The sequence below is a fragment of the Octopus sinensis genome, linkage group LG19 (genome assembly GCF_006345805.1).
Source record: "Octopus sinensis linkage group LG19, ASM634580v1, whole genome shotgun sequence".
NCBI lineage: Eukaryota > Metazoa > Mollusca > Cephalopoda > Octopoda > Octopodidae > Octopus > Octopus sinensis.
In genome coordinates, this window is record NC_043015.1 from 28,923,273 (window position 1) to 28,937,977 (window position 14,705).

Below are 14,705 nucleotides of genomic sequence, written 5' to 3' on the forward strand. Positions count from 1 at the left end.
TCATAAGCCCATAATAACATCTTGTTCTCAAAATGAATTTCAACAGCCTGAGTTAAAGCAGTTTTGTTTCTCTAAGCTGGTGGTTCTCAGTCAGTGTTCATATGGCCTTTCGGGGCCCATATAAGATTTTGTTGTTAAAATTTATCTCTATATATATAGACGGCAAAATGTCTGTCTGTGTGTGTGTGTCCTTTATACAAATCCACAATTTTTCAGTTAGAGGGCTCGCACTTTCTATGGTCATTCAAAACCGTCCAAGGATGGTCGTGCACATCTTTACATTTCCCCAGTCACCCTGCAAAGCCATTAAAAAATCAATGGAAGTGACTTTTTTTGGTGAATTTTCTATCCAAAACCCAATCAAAATGCCCAAAACTTGATACGCCAATTGAATGCCAGCTAGCTGTATGTGATTGGTCGGAGATTTGGACAGTACTCGCGTGTATGTGCGCACGCAGCTGTATATGCATGCACTAGCACTATGACCTGGTGGTGCTGGCATTAGCCATGTTCGGATGGTACTACAATGTTTCAAATACTACAATGTTTCAATCAGTTTTGATCTCTTGGTCATTACTAGGTGCCTTATTTCTGGATGTGTACAAAGTGAATTGGTGAAGTCATTCAAGTGTCCAATAGAATTCCTGGCTCTACTTTCTTTTCCTAACCCTGACACTCTAAGTTCAACTCTCACCGAGGTCAGGCTTGCCTTTCGTCTTTTTTTGAGGATTAAAAAAAAAAAAAAAGTACCTGTTTAGGGCAAGGGATTGGCAGAACTTCAAGAATGTTGGATGGGACTCCTTGGGGTACCTGTCCTGGCTCTTGACATTCTGTGTTCAGATCCCACTATGACCTGTTTTGGTGGTAGACTCAATCCATCACCTGGTAAAGAACATGCACTAGGCTCAGTGGATTAGGATGCTTAAATCCAGCTTAAGACTATGTATATATGACCCAGTAAGACACCTGGTGATGATTGAAAAGCAAACCAGTTGAAATGTAGCGTAGATATAAATATCGTAATAAGATTTTTGGGTGAGAGTTTTATGAAATCCACATAGATTAATTTACTGTAGGTCGATACAAATGAAACAATTCATATATCTGCTTGTGTGTGTGTGTGTGTGTGTTTGTGCGTTTCTGTATAATTTTAAGAGTTTGCATATATGTGTGAATATGAATGTGTATAATTTGCATATATGTGCAAATATGGATATTATAATATTTGGATGCCAGTTTTACAAACAAAATGAAGAATACTGAATATGTCAAGTAAAGATTATTATCACCAACACCAACATTTTCCATTTCTTGAAATTTTTGTGTCAAAGAGTCTTTAAAAAAATTCTTTAACATCCAGCTGGGTTCATTGTTTATAGGAGAAGCATTTTGTGTGTATGTATGTATATGAACTAGTCAGAGTTTAGCTTGCATCCTGATATACAGTATGTATATGAATCCCACTTAGTGCCTTGAGAAAGGTAATAGAGGACAAAATCAAACTTCTGTGGTGTAATCCACCCTTGAATCATTGTATGACAAGAAGGCTCTCAGTGCAGAGTAAAGGTTGCTTGCTTTTATTTGTATCACTTAACGTATGTTTGTATGTACATATTACTACTCTGCTGTTTGGGGTAGGGGTATGGTTCTCCCCAGCTATATATTTTTTATTCAGCGTGTATGAACAGGGGTTGTAGTTCTCTTTATATATATCTGTTCAGAGTGTATGATTGTGGGTGAATGTCCCCTGTTTCTATATCTTTATTCAGGGAATATATGCTTGCTTGTAAACAAGGAATAACAAATGATATCATTAATTTCATGAAGCATTATTTTTCATCGTTTGACAATTCTATATTGGTAACTTTTCCACTTCTTGCTTCAGGCTTCTGGCAGTGAGAAGGAGAATTCCAAATCTTCAACACCATTTAAACGGTATACCAATTATTTATCCTCCCAACTGCAAATACTTGTCACTTGTTCTGATAACCTTTCTACAGTAACGAAGCTACTGACGATGTTGTACCGCAACGTCAGTTAATTAGCTCATTCAATATATTTCAATCGTGGGTTTTTGTTGCAACTGTGTCTTGAGTTGCTTCAGAATTCACATTGGCTTTTTTTTTTTGATATGGCATCAATTAATTTCTGTTGTTGAAGGGTTTCTGAAATTGATTTGGTTTCTAATCTACCCTTAACGAGAGAAACACGACGACACTTAGCGTTAGAGAAAGTCTCTTCTGGTGTTAGATGGTGAGGCAAAGCCTTTTACATACAGACTTAAAAACATTGAAAGTTTCTGTATATAAGACATTCCTGTTTTTATAAGATGGCCAGCTTGCTGATTTTGAAACAACATAGATCGTTCAGAAGGCTTTCATCCATGGCCAGGTTCTTTTGTAGATATCCTTTTCAAAAACGTACCTATTTTAAAAATAAATGCTAAAAAGTTTGTTGAAGTAGATTTAACTGCTTCATTTATCAGATCAAGTGACTACATAGACTCTTGTTAACTTGAACCTCTTATCCTTAGAAGCTCACAAAGAAATTTGTTTTCTGAACCAGTTTTGTTTTCAAATACCTAAACTTGAATCTAATGTCTTATTTTGATGGGTATTGTGATAAAAAAGAGCAAAGCAAGACCGTCTTTGCTTACTTTAATTATTTCAGTAGATCACAGACATTGCCGAAATGCCTTCCATTCTGCAGAGAATAAATCTACAGCCTGAGATGGCTGGAAGCAATATTTGTCAAATGGTGTTGTCACTATTCTATGTTGCTCTTCATAAAAAATAAATTTAGTTGACTATTATCAGAAATGACTAAATTTTCCTTTCCACTGACTTTTATGCTTTGAGGGTAGGGGGACAAGTGTAGTGACTCGATACCCAGGTTTTTTTAGTTTTTTTTTTGGCCACTGTCCCCCCCTTCCCCGCCGTCCAACATACAACTGGTACACTATCCCAGTTGGATGTACAGTGAACTCTTCTGACAAGACTTCAACTCATCACCATCATCATCATTGACCATATCATTGTGACCATCACCATCACCATTTCATTTATTGTTTGTTTTTCCATGCTTACATGGCTTAGATAAGGTTTGCCTGGTCACAACTGCCATCGTAGCAACCATTCCGAGCCATGGTGACATTTTGTGAGTGAGCCAGTGCTTGTGTAACTGACAACCTTCTACAAACACCAACCACAGAATGTGAAGACTTCACACCGTAAACTAGTAAGTTCAGTATTATAATACCACTCAGCTACCTTTTTTTTTTTTCCTCATTTTAAACTTTATTTTCTGTTAACGATGTGTGTTGGTTTGTTTTTGTTTTTTTCTCTAAGGTTTAGTGTCAGCTAAGAACAATGGTGAGTGTGTGATGGGATGTGAGCTGTGCTCTTCATAGCTTCTAGACAGTTCTCTAAGTGTCAGTGCCTGATGGAATGTAAGACCGTCACTGTTGTGGTTATTTTGTGATGAGATATAAAGCACTATGTCACAGATACCTACTGTACTGGTCTGCAGTGGTCAATATAGAATGGTATGGCTACTTTATTGTTGGTTATTTCTTAAAAAATCTGTTGCACTCTAAACATACCTATATATATATTTCCTATTTGTTTGTTTCTGTTCTTAGAACATATTCTCTTCGAGGAAGCAGCAACAGACATCTGAGTACTGAAAATAGTGAGAAATCAAGTGAGCACTCTGGCCACACATCAGATCCTTATGCATACCCTGGCCAGAGTATAGAAAACTGTGTTGTTGAAATTGACCAAGTTAATGGTAACAAGCACTGCAAGCAGTTTGGTGTTGTGACAAGGAAAATGGTACCCAAGGAAGACACAGAAAACTATGTACGTCCTCTGTTCACGTTTTGTTTCACATCTCTAAGTTCAGTAAAATAACAGCCAACTAAAATGCCTCAGTGTGGTTGCTTGACAATCACCAAAAAGGCATTCTTTGTGATGGCAAGAAAGAACAAGATTTCCAAGAAAAAAAAATCAGTTGATTTTTCCCTCAAGTCACGTATTAACATTTTCTCATGTATACAGAACCTCCCATAGGCAGCCAGTCTTAAACTCCCATTTTTAGTCTGAAGGACTATATTAACCCTTCAGCATTTAAACTAAATTTAAGCTAATACAGTGTTTATATGGTAATAAGAAATGCTTCTAATCAGGTTGATATTCTGCCCAATTTTCTTAGAGAATTAACTAAATTCAAATCATTGACAACCACCAGAATTTTATGTATTAAAAAATTCTTTTTTATGGTTTTAGAATGTTGGGAATAAAGAATTACAGCAAAATGCTAAGGAAACAAGCATAGCCAAAAGATTGCGTATGGCCAGTAGAAAGCCCGTTTATCACAAAAGTTGGTCTCTAAGATCGAAACAAGTAAAACTGCTGGACACACGTAGCCAGTCAATGAGACAGAGTGACCGAGAAATGAAGGAAGGAGCCTACGTTACTCAGTCTGGCTGGCTGCTGAGGTCAAAGGAGAGATTGGCAAAGGCAGTGAAGAAAGAACCAGTACAAGAAATACCTGTTAGAAGGTGCCATACTCGATTGTCCGAAGCAGGAAATGAGGTAATTTAATTTTATATATATGTGTCACATCTTACACATTTTAATTAAGTAGTAGTAGCTTATCTATTTTGTAGTTATATATCAATATGTTCATTATTTTGTACTTTTGCTTTCTCCATGCTGGCGTGAACCAGGTGAGAGTACCTAAGTCAGTATGGCCTGTGCTCTTTTCTTCTTTTTCTCTTTCTTTCACTGGTTTTTGTGTAGGCATCTAGCCTAGTGGTTAAGGTGTTGCGTTCTTGATCGCCTGAATTGTGGCTGAGTTCCTGGACTGGGCAGCGTTGTTGTGTCCTTGTGTCCTTGAGCAAAACACTTGATGTTGCTCTAGTGCTGTGTGGGAACCGGCATGCTAAAGAATAGACCCAGTGTTTCTTTTGTGTGTCATGAAAGGTGACTAAAAGAGGTTGCGGTAAGATTTGCGCTCTGACCTCATAACACCCTTACCAGCAACAGCCTACCCTACCCAAAAGAGACCCATGGGTTTGGAAGGTTGTCACCTAAGTGGTGCAAAGGTGTCACCTGCTGGGAGTAGTAGGTAATTACCAACAAATGCTGGATGCAGTGACATGCTGTTACAACACATACCTATTTCTTTACTGCCCACAAGAGGTTAAACACGGAGAGGACAAACAAGGAAAGACAAACGGATTAAGTCGATTACATCGACCCTAGTGCGTAACTGGTACTTAATCTATCGACCCTGAAAGGATGAAAGGCAAAGTTGACCTCGGTGGAATTTGAACTCAGAATGTAACGGCAGACGAAATACGGCTACGCATTTCGCCTGGCGTGCTAACGTCTCTGCCAGCTCGCTGCCTTCAACACATACCACCATACTTCTACTGCTACTAATGGTCTCCACATGTCACAAAACTAGGACATTATTTTATCATCGTTTTAACATCTGCTCTCCATGCTGGCATGGGTTGGATGGTTTGACAGGGAGCTGTCCAGGCTCCAACTATCTGTTGTGGCATGGTTTCTAAGGTTGGGTACCCTTCCTAATACCAACCACTTGAGTCTGCTGGGTGCTTTTTAAGTGACACTGGCACCTGTAAAGGACAAGCCTGTATGCGAGGAAGACAGAGGTTTTACTTAGCTGTGCATGTCTTATCAAGTATAGCAAATTGCCATGAGACACATAAACAATGTCACTGTTTGTACTCTCAGTGGTTGATAGTGTGAAGACGTGGAGGCGCAATGGCCCAGTGGTTAGGGCAGCGGACTTGCGGTTTCGTTTCCCAGACCGGGCGTTGTGAGTGTTTATTGAGCGAAAACACCTAAAGCTCCACGAAGCTCTGGCAGGGATGGTGGTGATCCCTGCTGTACTCTTTCACCACAACTTTCTCTCACTCTTACTTCCTGTTTCTGATGTACCTGTATTTCAAAAGGCCGGCCTTGTCACTCTCTGTGTCACGCTGAATATCCCCGAGAACTACGTTAAGGGTACACGTGTTTGTGGAGTGCTCAGCCACTTACACGTTAATTTCACGAGCAGGCTGTTCCGTTGATTCGGATCAACCGGAACCCTCGTCGTCATAACCGACGGAGTGCTTCCATAAGTGTGAAGACACTTGGAAACATAGAAACACACGTACACATACAAGTACCCACAATAGGCAGGAGGCATTTTGGTACAGGTGTTTTGGTGCCACTGATTTGACACTGACGTATTTGACATCAAAAGCTTTATTTCCAGGACATTTTGACACTGTAAAAGATTTTCATCTTCAGTTCTGTTTTCTCTCTCTGTTATCAGCTGACCATTGTTGCACACATCTTGACATCTTAAATAAAGAAATAACATTGTTCAATTTAGTCCTGGTTACACAGTATTAAAAAAAACTATATAGTCATGGCAAAAGATCTTTTAGTCCTCAGCTTGTTCAATCTGGGGTTGATGGTAGATACAGAAAGTTAGGGCATTGAAATTATGACAGTACTGACGTGCGTATTTTTATATAGGAAAGGGACTGATAGCATAAAGGTCAGACACCTTAGAGATCAGGAGTGTCTGTAGTAGATTAAATCTTCAAAGAGGAATAATGTTACATCATCAATAACGATATATGATGTGTGTGTGTGTGTAATAATATATCACAGTAGCAAATGTAGCTCTATGACTATAAGCAATGTAACAAGAGTTGGTTATCTTATTATAACCATTCACGCAATAACAATTCAATACTCCAATGTAGAATCAATAACGAGGCTAACGTCCTCACAGTTCGACCTGAACTGTCTACTGTCTCATCTATTTAGAAGACTCTTCCAGTCCATTGACAGTCACGTGCGGGGATGTCAGCTCACTCCACAACAAATAGTTTGATTGGTAAATAGTTTAGTGTTGATACATTCAGTATTTTGCAATATTTTAGTAGATATTTAATGAAGTGATCACATTTGGTGAAGATCTCTGATCTGACATTGTTTGCGGATTTCTAAAACTTTATTAAGTATGAATCTTTTTTTTGTTACATGTAGCCCACATTTTGTATTATTTCTTTATGGAATGTATATTTTGGGGATCTCCCACTTGATTTTGAATGTGGATACTATGTTCTTGAAAGCACCAGATATAATTTGATAGTTGTGTTGCATTCTTATTATATATGAAGGAAAATGTATGATTGAAGAATCAAAGTGTTTATTCTTGATGTTTAGGTTTGATTTAGTTTGGTTGAGGTGTCTTCTTCATCATCATCATCCAGTGTTCCATGATTGTTTAACAGAACATGTATTTGTATTTTGGCATGTGCATTTATCATTGGTTTATATATTTAGTTTATGTTGGTGGAACAGCTGTTACCCACTTTAATGTTATTACTAGTAAATAGATATCTGTATTGCTGGTTGATAGGGAAGTGCTTATTTTATTTAGGCTAGGAAATTTCTAGCAATGTTAGACTTGACATTTAAGGAGACAGAAAGTGTGAACCAGATAATATCGTAATAATTTTTTACCATTGCATGGCAGGAGGTTAGCAACATATGTTATCTTACCTGAGTCCACTTTGTATTGTTGTAGCTGAGGGCTACATTATCATAGATATCTTATGATATTATTAATCAGGTTTTGGTAAATAACGGGTGGATGGTTGAAATCTATATTAGCATGCTTTTTCATTGGGTATGCGATATGGTTTGTATTCTATATATGGTTATGTATATGAAACAATATATTTTTACACTAATAGATGTCATTTGATATGTTTCACTCAACCATGTTGTGAGAACTCTGATCAATGAGTTTGTGCAAATACCTATTATCTGATGTGTGTGTGTGTGTGTGTGTGTGTGTGTGTGTGTGTGTGTGTGCCAGTGTCATGTTAAAAGTACTCAACACTCAATAAAAAGTTGGTGTTTGGAAGGGCATCCAGCCGTAGAAACCAGACAGGTCAGACTGGAAGCTGGTGCAGTTCCCTGGCTTGCTAGCTTTTGGTCAAACTCTCTGATCCATGCCAGCATGGGAAACAAACATTAAAGGAGGTTGATGATGGTGGTGATGGTGATATGTATGTATATGATGCAGGCATGGCTGCGTGGCTCAAGAAGTTTGCTTTTGCAGCCACATAGTTATGAGTTCAATCTTGCTGCTTGGCATCTTTGTCTTCTTGTGTAGTTGGTCAATGTCTTGCGAGTGGAAACAGTGGTAAATGGTAACTCCGTGTGTGTGTGTATGACTGGTTGGTTGCGATTCATCATCATCATCATCGTTTAACGTCCGCTTTCCTTGCTAGTATGGGTTGGACGATTTGACTGAGGGCTGGCGAACCAGATGGCTGCACCAGGCTCCAATCTTGATCTGACACAGTTTCTACAGCTGGATGCCCTTCCTAAAAGCCAACCACTCCGAGAGTGTAGTGGGTGCTTTTACGTGCCACCAGCATGGGAGCCAGTCAGGCAGCACTGGCAATGACCTTGCTTGAATCTTTTTACACGTGCCACTGGCACAGGTGCCAGTAAGGTGATGCTGGTAACGATCACACTCGAATGGTGCCTTTTATGTGTCACCGGCACGGAGGCCGGTTAGCCGCTCTGGCAACGATCACACTCGTATGGTGCTCTTTGCACCCTACTAGCACGGATGCCAGTCATCGAATTTGATTTTGATTTCTTTGTGTGAAACCGCTTAAACAAAGTAGTGACATTACGTTGACATTCCCTGTCATCACGGTGTAGCTTTTCGCTTTTGCGGACAAGTAGGATTAAAAAAAAAAACTCAAAGACAGGTAAGGGCTAGTAGCAAGAAGGGTATCTAGCTGTAAAGTAATAATACCTATGGTAGCATGGAAGAAGGCATTAAACATATGAGTTAATGAATGGATGACATCTAAAGGTGCTTGAAGAATACCTTCATTGAAATATGCAGTTAGAAATGAATCTCAAATTATTCTAGTTTTAAGTTTTGTTTTTTAAATTTTATATATTTTGTAGAAAATAAAATCTGAATACAAGAGACCTATGAAAATTAGGTCCAGAAAAGCAAGTTCAGGTGTAACCTGCACTGATAAAGCAGTCAAGATGAGGATGAAGACAGAAATAAGGGAGACCCCACAAACATATCACAAAATCTTACCCACACTTTACAACAATAACCAATCATTAAACCATGTGACGTCAAATGATAAGTCCCAATCATCATCTCCAAACACATTCCAAAACTCTGGAATAGTAAATAATTCTGATTTGGTTTCTGCAGTTTCAGAATATGATGAAAACGCTGTCGTTCCTAATTCTTCTAGCAATGTCTCCAACCATCAGGTTCAGTTGGTTTCCATCCCCTTTCCAACAAAACATACAAACCAAAACCCCGCAGACATTTCTGAATGGAATTCCGATGTAGTTGCACTTCCTTTGTCAATTCCAAGCAACACCTGTTCAGTGTCCGATAACTGTGCTATGGAGAATTCCACTTGCAATTTACCAAACTCTTTGAGAAGCAACATTGTTGTTACGGCTGTTGATCAAAATAACACGGATGTGAATGACATGGCATCAACTAATTCACAGCTCCTTCCTCGGAATTTGTTAGCTGCTGAAAGCAAACAGGGGTTGGTTTTAATACCCTACGACACCTCACTTTCTAGCAGCGAAACTATAGTTGCTGACCCATCTACTGACAGTCCCGATGACAAACAATGTGTAACTAGAACAGGTATAAAAGAAGATAGCCATTTGGCTGATGCTGCGATGATAGCATCTAGCCAACAACATGAGAACTTGGATTATAAATTTTCAACAGAATTACATCAGCTGAAAATAGAAAAAGTTGATCCAAATTCAGAATCACAGTCACTGATAAAATACAAACATGTGAGTGGATATATTTTAATTTCATTTATGCATAAATTAACCCGAATTTGTTGGAACAAATGCTATGTATATATACTCTGCATGGTTATCTTTATTTAGCATGATATAGTTTGTTGCTGACATCATGTGAGTTGAAGTATGACAACTTTTGATAAGAACTCACTAATGCATGATAAAATTTTGCTATCATTCTTTGGGGAGTTCTTGTGAAAATGAGTCAGCAATTTGGCTTTGATTGTTAGCTGTAATTATTTCAATTAAGTCTTGAATGCTTGTTGTAAAATCACGAATGCAACAATGTCTAGTCCCCATTGCCAAAATACTCAGTCGTTATAGCCTGTATTGTAAAATAACACTCTATTAAGTTTAAGTGGGAGTCTGTTGGTTATGATGACAAGGATTCAAGTCGCTCTGATCAATGGAACAGCCAGCTTGTAAAATTAATGTGCAAGTAGGTGAGCAACCCTTAATGCGGTTAAGGAGATTCAGTGTGACAAGGCTGGTCCCTTGAGATACAGATACTGCCCAATTTTTCCAGCTGAGTGGACTGGAGCAACATGAAATAAAGTTTCTTGCTCAAGGATACAATGCACGACCTGGTATTGAACTCACAACCTTGCCATCATGAGCTGAATTCCCTAACCACTAAATTTTGCGCTTTCACACTGTTATAGAAAGTTGGACACTGTACATAGAATCAATTTGTTATTGACAATTAAATCTGTGATTCAGTTCCAGTTATTGGTTTGATCTTCTTCCATTCCCCAGACATCTCATTCTTCAGGTTTATATCAGCAATTATCATTTATGGTTGAAATTTCTGCCTATTAACCCTTTCGTTACCAATCCACCTGTTGACACCCGAAATAACCTATTCTTATTCAAATGAGAATTTCAGCATAAATCTTATTAGCTCAATCATAAAAAAACATGATTTCACTCTGTAAACAATTGAGTTCTATCTATCTATCTATCCGCTCAGTTGAAGTCGACTCTCGGTTACTCGATGGATCAGTGTCCTCCAGTCAATTCTATCCTGGGCTGCTTCTTTCAGATTGGCTATGTCCATGTCCGTTCCGGTATCCCTCTTGATGGTGTCAAGCCAGTGGGTTCTGAAATGTTTCGCTTTGAAAGAAAACTGGTCACCAGTTTCATTTTGTCAAGTGGCGAGATTGAATTCAAAGGATTTTTGAAGAAGACAGAAAAATCTAGCAAAATATACAGCAGACTTAAAAAAATCCTGCATGTGATTATGAATTGGATATTTCTATTTCCGAAAATGAAACAATTCTGAAAACAGTAAAAAAGAACAAATTTGTACCTGCATGTAGTAAGAATTTAAAAGCTACTTTCTTAGTGACTTTTCCCTTTGAATCGATTACTGCAGAAATGAATTGGTATACAGGACATTAACAAAAAAGGGGAAATTTACCTTTGGTTTGCTTTTTTTATACCTCTAAGATGTGTGACGAATTTTCATTAATTTGTATTGTGCATCATTATTGTATGTGCTTCTGTATATTTATGTATGCATGTGTGTTAGTTTGTGTATTTCGTTTTCTAGTTTCTTCCAAGTTGAATTCCAGTGTTTATGGTGTATCTGTCTATTTATGCATGATGTTCAAATGATAATCCAATAATTTGCACAATTCTTTTATATTAAAATTTTGTTGTACAATTATGCAATAGATTTGGTTACTTACACACACACACACATAAAATACAAAATGGAACAAGAACGCAAAACATCTGGACAACTAGGTGATACAAAAGGGGACAACAAAACATCCAGATAAACGATAAAGAAAACAAGGATGGGTCATTCGAAGCCCTCTATCCTCAGTCAAGCACCAGATTATATTCGCATTTTTGGCTGGTTATTCTTGAGATTGCTCCAATCTGGCCAGCCTCAAGGAAAAAACTGAGCTAAGAGCATTAGATTCCTTGGAAGAAAGCAGCGAATGTATACAAAAACAAGGGCAATGTTACACAAATATAAATACAATAAAATAATAACAGGACATAACAACAGGTGTCTTTCGACTAAGGACAAATTGAATTAAGCTGGCGCGTGTGGTAATGTGTGTGTATGTATATATATATATATACACACACACACACACACACACATACACATTCTACCTATTAGTTTAATTATTCTAAGTAAAATAGTTAAAAAGAAAGTAGCTGCCTCTCCATTTATTAAATGTACGCTTTGCAATGGAGAAGCTATTCAGCAGTTCATAGAAATCTTGATTTGACAAAAAATACTTATTTTTCATTCAGGAATTTGTATCGCTTTGTACCTTTCTTATTTGTGACTTGTAAAACTCCTTTATCTCCATACCTTGTAAATTTACAATGTTTTTTTTTCTTTTTCCTTTTTAATAATCTTCAGATGGACAATCTAAGTTACAAGACTGATTCAGGAATCGGTTCAGCTACATCAGTGCCAAATGACGTCTATTTGGATGTTGATTGTTATGAAGACATAATTGTCGATGATGAAGGATACCACAATGCTTGCAACTCTAGTGTAAGTCTCTCGAATAATAATCTTCCATGTAACATTTCTCAAATTTCATTAATATGTTTTGTTTGCTTTAGCTTATTAACTGCCACATGTACCACTGCTGGTTCATCTCAGACTTCGCACAACCACCCATATTTTCTGCAGCCAGATGCTCTTCCTGTCACACACACTCCCTACTGGTGGTACATTTTCATAACCTGAGAAAATGCTTTATTCTGTATCTTTGACATGGATTTGTAGGATATCTAAATAACATGAAATGATAAATTTTTAGCATGAAATTCTAAAAGTTTAATTATGAAAAGCTCAGTTTTTATAGGTTCAGGAATGCCAGTATGGTAAGAAGCTTGCTTCCCAACCACATGGCTCTGGGTTCAGTCCCACTGCATGGCACCTTCGGCAAGCGTCTTCTACTATAGCCTTGGGCTGACCAAAACTTTGGGAGTGGATTTGGTAGACGGAAACTGGAAGAAGCCCATTGTGTGTGTGTATATATATATATATATATATATATATATATATATATATATATATATATATATAATTATCAAGTACTCACCCCGAATTTCTATATATATATATAGGTAAACAGTAAAAATAATTACAGACATGGACAAGAACATGAAACACCACAGAGACGACACAGAACCACAGGACGGGACATTCGAAGCCCTCAGTCATCAGTGAAGAACCAGATCATCTTAGCAATTTCGGCTGATTAATCTTGAGATTGCTCCGATATGGCAGCCCGCCATGGGAAATCTAAGCCAAGCGCATTAGATCCCATGGAAGAAAGCTTCGAATGTATACAACACGAGGACGGAAAACGAACGAAGTACACGAACAAAAATACAGAATACGTGACACCAATAAGAATACAAAAACGTAAAACAATAACGGTAAAAATAAAAAACAGAACAAAACCAGGACGTAGGACAAGGTCTTTCGACAGGACGAGTTGAGTTTGGGGCTGGCTTATGAAGTTGTGCCTAATGGCCGCAGGGAGACGAACAAATACGTGTTGCTCGGCGACTGCTGGAACGAAAAGAGCGCTCAACAGTGGCTAGCGGTCACGTGAGAACAAAAGACAGGAGAAAGGGACAGATGAAAAGAGAGAGAAGGTGGACATATATTTGTGTGTGTCTCTGTTTGTACCCCGCCATTGCTTGACAACTGATCTTATTTGGAAATGAGACAATTGGTGACAAGAAAGGCAACAAAATAAAGAATGTATGTCTTAACAGCTCCATCCAACCCATGCGAATATGGAAAAAAATGAATGTTAAAATGATAATTATGATTATTTGTTATTTAATAATTAACGATAAGGATTACCATTAATAATTATGTAACTGTTCTCTTTAATTTTTCAGTCCGCAAAAGACAAGAGAAACAGCAAAAGGTTCAGGAATGATATCCAGCGTTCACGTCATATGTCTAGGTTGGTGATATTCCTCTTTTATGAAGCACTGTTTTTTATTTTGTTGAAACCGAATTATTGCAACAACTAAATACCAATAATACATAAAGGTTGTCAGATTTTTACAACATTAACTCGCACTAGACTTGGTTCATAGACATATGGTAAAAACATTGATGTACTTATAAATATAGGCAAATATATCTATGTAATTACTGGTATATGTATTTGTGTATGTAGGTGCAGGCATGGCTGTGTGGCATGAAGCTTGCTTTCCAACCACATGGTGGTAGGTTCAGTCCTTCTGTGTGACATCTTGGGCAAGTGTCTTCTATTACAGCCTTGGGATGACCAAAGCCTTGTGAGTGGATTTGGTAGCTGGAAACTGAAAGAAGCCTGTCATATATATATATATATATATATAATATATATATATATATATATATATTTATTTATGCGTATGTGTCTTTGTGTTTGTAAACCCCACCTCCTACCATCACTTGGCAACCGGTGTTGGTGTGTTTATGTCCTCGTAACTTAGCAGGGACATAAAAAGAATAAGTCCTGGGATCAGTTTCTTCGACTAAAAAGCCCTTAATAGGCAGTGCTCCAGCATGGTCACAGTCAGATGACTGAAACAAATAAAAGAATGCATGGATGTGCATGTGTGTATATGCACATCTATGCATATTTATACATGGTTGTTCACAATTGTGTAGCTATCATGTCCTTTCTGTGGTCATAATCTATTATACAGTTATTTTCCCAATCCCCCGTTCTCCTATGCTGGATCAAGATGTTATAAAAATAAAAGGGAATTGAGATGTTCAAACTGGCCAGA

General features: G+C 37.8%; 1 protein-coding gene across 1 annotated transcript in view; it reads left to right on the forward strand.

Moving 5' to 3' along the window:
• Window positions 1–14,705, forward strand: part of LOC115222398 — a 101,860-nt gene that overhangs the window by 79,883 nt on the left and 7,272 nt on the right. The window contains exons 9-14 of the mRNA XM_029792628.2: window positions 1,886–1,935; window positions 3,641–3,860; window positions 4,287–4,595; window positions 9,033–9,911; window positions 12,310–12,447; window positions 13,818–13,885. Coding sequence (XP_029648488.1) covers window positions 1,886–1,935; window positions 3,641–3,860; window positions 4,287–4,595; window positions 9,033–9,911; window positions 12,310–12,447; window positions 13,818–13,885 — 1,664 coding nt within the window. The remainder of the gene's footprint in view (window positions 1–1,885; window positions 1,936–3,640; window positions 3,861–4,286; window positions 4,596–9,032; window positions 9,912–12,309; window positions 12,448–13,817; window positions 13,886–14,705) is intronic.